Source organism: Macrobrachium nipponense, chromosome 13 (genome assembly GCF_015104395.2).
Source record: "Macrobrachium nipponense isolate FS-2020 chromosome 13, ASM1510439v2, whole genome shotgun sequence".
NCBI lineage: Eukaryota > Metazoa > Arthropoda > Malacostraca > Decapoda > Palaemonidae > Macrobrachium > Macrobrachium nipponense.
The window spans coordinates 3,777,945-3,780,444 of record NC_087206.1 but is presented as its reverse complement, the minus strand read 5'-3'; the positions used below and the strand labels follow the sequence as shown (position 1 = coordinate 3,780,444).

At 44.3% G+C, this 2,500-nt stretch overlaps 1 protein-coding gene across 1 annotated transcript in view; it reads right to left on the bottom strand.

Moving 5' to 3' along the window:
• LOC135225558 (uncharacterized) overlaps positions 1 to 2,500 on the bottom strand; it is a 12,562-nt gene that overhangs the window by 8,947 nt on the left and 1,115 nt on the right. Inside the window, exon 2 of the mRNA XM_064264828.1 lies at positions 584 to 811. Within this exon, the coding sequence (XP_064120898.1) occupies positions 584 to 811 (228 nt within the window). The remainder of the gene's footprint in view (positions 1 to 583; positions 812 to 2,500) is intronic.

Below are 2,500 nucleotides of genomic sequence, written 5' to 3'. Positions count from 1 at the left end.
ACCATTTCGTTAACCAGCGGTTTCACGATGACACGCTTACCTATGCAGGTCAAATATTCCTGAAACAACACTAACCAGCAGCCTTCACTTTCCTACCAAAGGTCCATCAGTATTCAGACAAACTTCGGGAGCTCTCTCTCTCTCTCTCTCTCTCTCTCTCTCTCTCTCTCTCCCCGAAGGTATACGTTCTTTTTTTCATCAACACGAGGGACATCCTATCCCGGGCGAGTTCCTGTCTTCATCGACCAATAAACACTCACACTGTTTCTCGCGAGAGAGAGAGAGAGAGAGAGAGATCGAGAGAGGAGAGAGCAAAACATTCGTATTATAAGTCTCACTCAGAGAGTTATACAAGGAGTTACAAGGATTAGGACTAGGACGTCTCAAGGACTTGTTAGTCCATCCTAAGAGGAGACATCGTGTGCTCACTTATATCTCTAGGAGCAGGTGTTACTGTTCATTCAGAGAGAGAGAGAGAGAGAGAGAGAGAGAGAGAGAGAGAGAGGAGAGAGAAAGATCTCTCTCTCTCTCTCTCTCTCGAGATTGCAACGTCGAGAGATCAGAAATCGTTTCGCATTGCTGCAGGTGAGAGGAGGAGGAGGAGAAGGAGGAGGAGGAGGAGGAGGAGGAGTAGGAGGAAGAGAAGGAGGAAGAGAAGGATGAGGAGGAGGAAGGAGAGAAGGATGAGGAGGAGGAAGAGATAGCAGCATCATCAGGGATCTCATTTCGTGATGTTGAAGTCCAATGTCTCTCTGGTCGTTTTCGAGAGGTTGTCGTGTTGTTTGCGAATCGTTTCCGAGTAGGAATCAAACTGATAATAACAAAAAGCAGAAATGTCAGCAAAATTACGATGGAGTCAGCAACCAACAAAATTAATTTGTTTCTTATTCTACAAGTTATAGACCTCTCTCTCTCTCTCTCTCTCCTCTACTCTCTCTCTCTCTCTCTCTCAAACCTCTTTTGCAGAGAATTCCGAAAAGAGAGAGAGAGAGAGAGAGAGAGAGAGAGAGAGAGAGAGAGAAGAAGAAGAAAAACGGCGTCATTTTGCCCGGCTATTTGCCAAATCCCTTTCCCCAGATTCTTCTTCTTCTTCTTTCTCTTTTTAACTTTTTTTTGCTTTCAGCGGAAGATGTATGAATGCGAAATAAACTGGAATTGACTCCCGATGCAAAGTCGTTATCGGATTTTCGGCGCAGGATCGGGAAAAAAAAGAGATAGAGAGAGAGAGAGAGAGAGAGAGAGAGAGATGGAGAGAGAGAGAGAGAGAGAGAGAGAGAAGAGACATTCACTTGGCACATGGTACCCTGAAAAGATGGCCAGCACTGAGAGACAGCTTGGTAGGAATTCCAAAAAGTGTGAGAGATCGATCTCGTTAGCATTGCCAACCCCCCACGGAGAGAGAGAGAGAGAGAGAGAGAGAGAGAGAGAGAGAGAGAGGGTCGCAAGGAGTTACAAGGATCAGGATGTCTCAAAGATTTGTTAATCGATGCGAGGAGACATCGTGTGCTCATTTATCTCCAGGAGAGAGAGAGAGAGAGAGTTCCATAGCCTCTTTTCTGAGACAGTGAGACAGAGAGACGTAGAGAAAGAGAAGTAAAAATTCATTGGTGTATTTCTCGCGCCAAACAAACAGTGGTGCGATTCCACATATTAATTCATATAAATTCTCTTTTAGCTTTGATGAATGTTGTTGGTGAGGTAGTGTTGGTGAATTAGTGTTGGTGGATGTTTGCAAAAATGAAACAATGATTAGGAAACAAGTAATGAATTTACTGTTACGTTATGATCCCGTTTCAAAATTATGTTCATCTTTCGATTTTCGTGAACGTTCTAAAAAATGATTTCCCTTGTAGGGAGGGTAGAGCAGCCAGTGCCACACTCACGCGGTGCACTGTCGACATTAGTTTAAGTGTCTTTGACCCCTTTCCATTTCGTAATCATTTTCCCAGCTTTGCTGATTGTACTTTCAATCATAAACCCCATCAACGTCGTTTGCACCTTACTTCTCGTCTTCAGTGTACGATAACTTCTTTTCTTTAAGCATCTATACATATTTCCTTCCTTATAACCCAAACGTCATTCTCGATCACTGGTGCTTCAGTCTATTGTCCCCTCTATCGCGGATTTACTTTCGATCAGATCCATCACCTATCCGCTTTTATAGCCTATCGTCTTACACCTCTCCATCGCGTCTACTACTACAGTAGATTCACATCAAGCCGTGCATTTGATATCTAGGCCAATTACGACGCTCCTGATTGGCTGTTGATAAGCCCATCACAGGGCTGGAAACTCTGTCTCTCGAGAGATTCACATGGGTAGGATCTATATTCCACCTCTCATGAAGGACACGTCTTTCAAAAAGAATCTCTCAGGAGAGGTGGAACATAGATCCTACCCATGTGAACTCTCTAGAGAGACTGAGAGTGCCCCCAGCCTGTGATTGGATTATCAACAGCAGCCAATCAGAGCGTCGTGAGGGACTGGCCTAGACATCAAA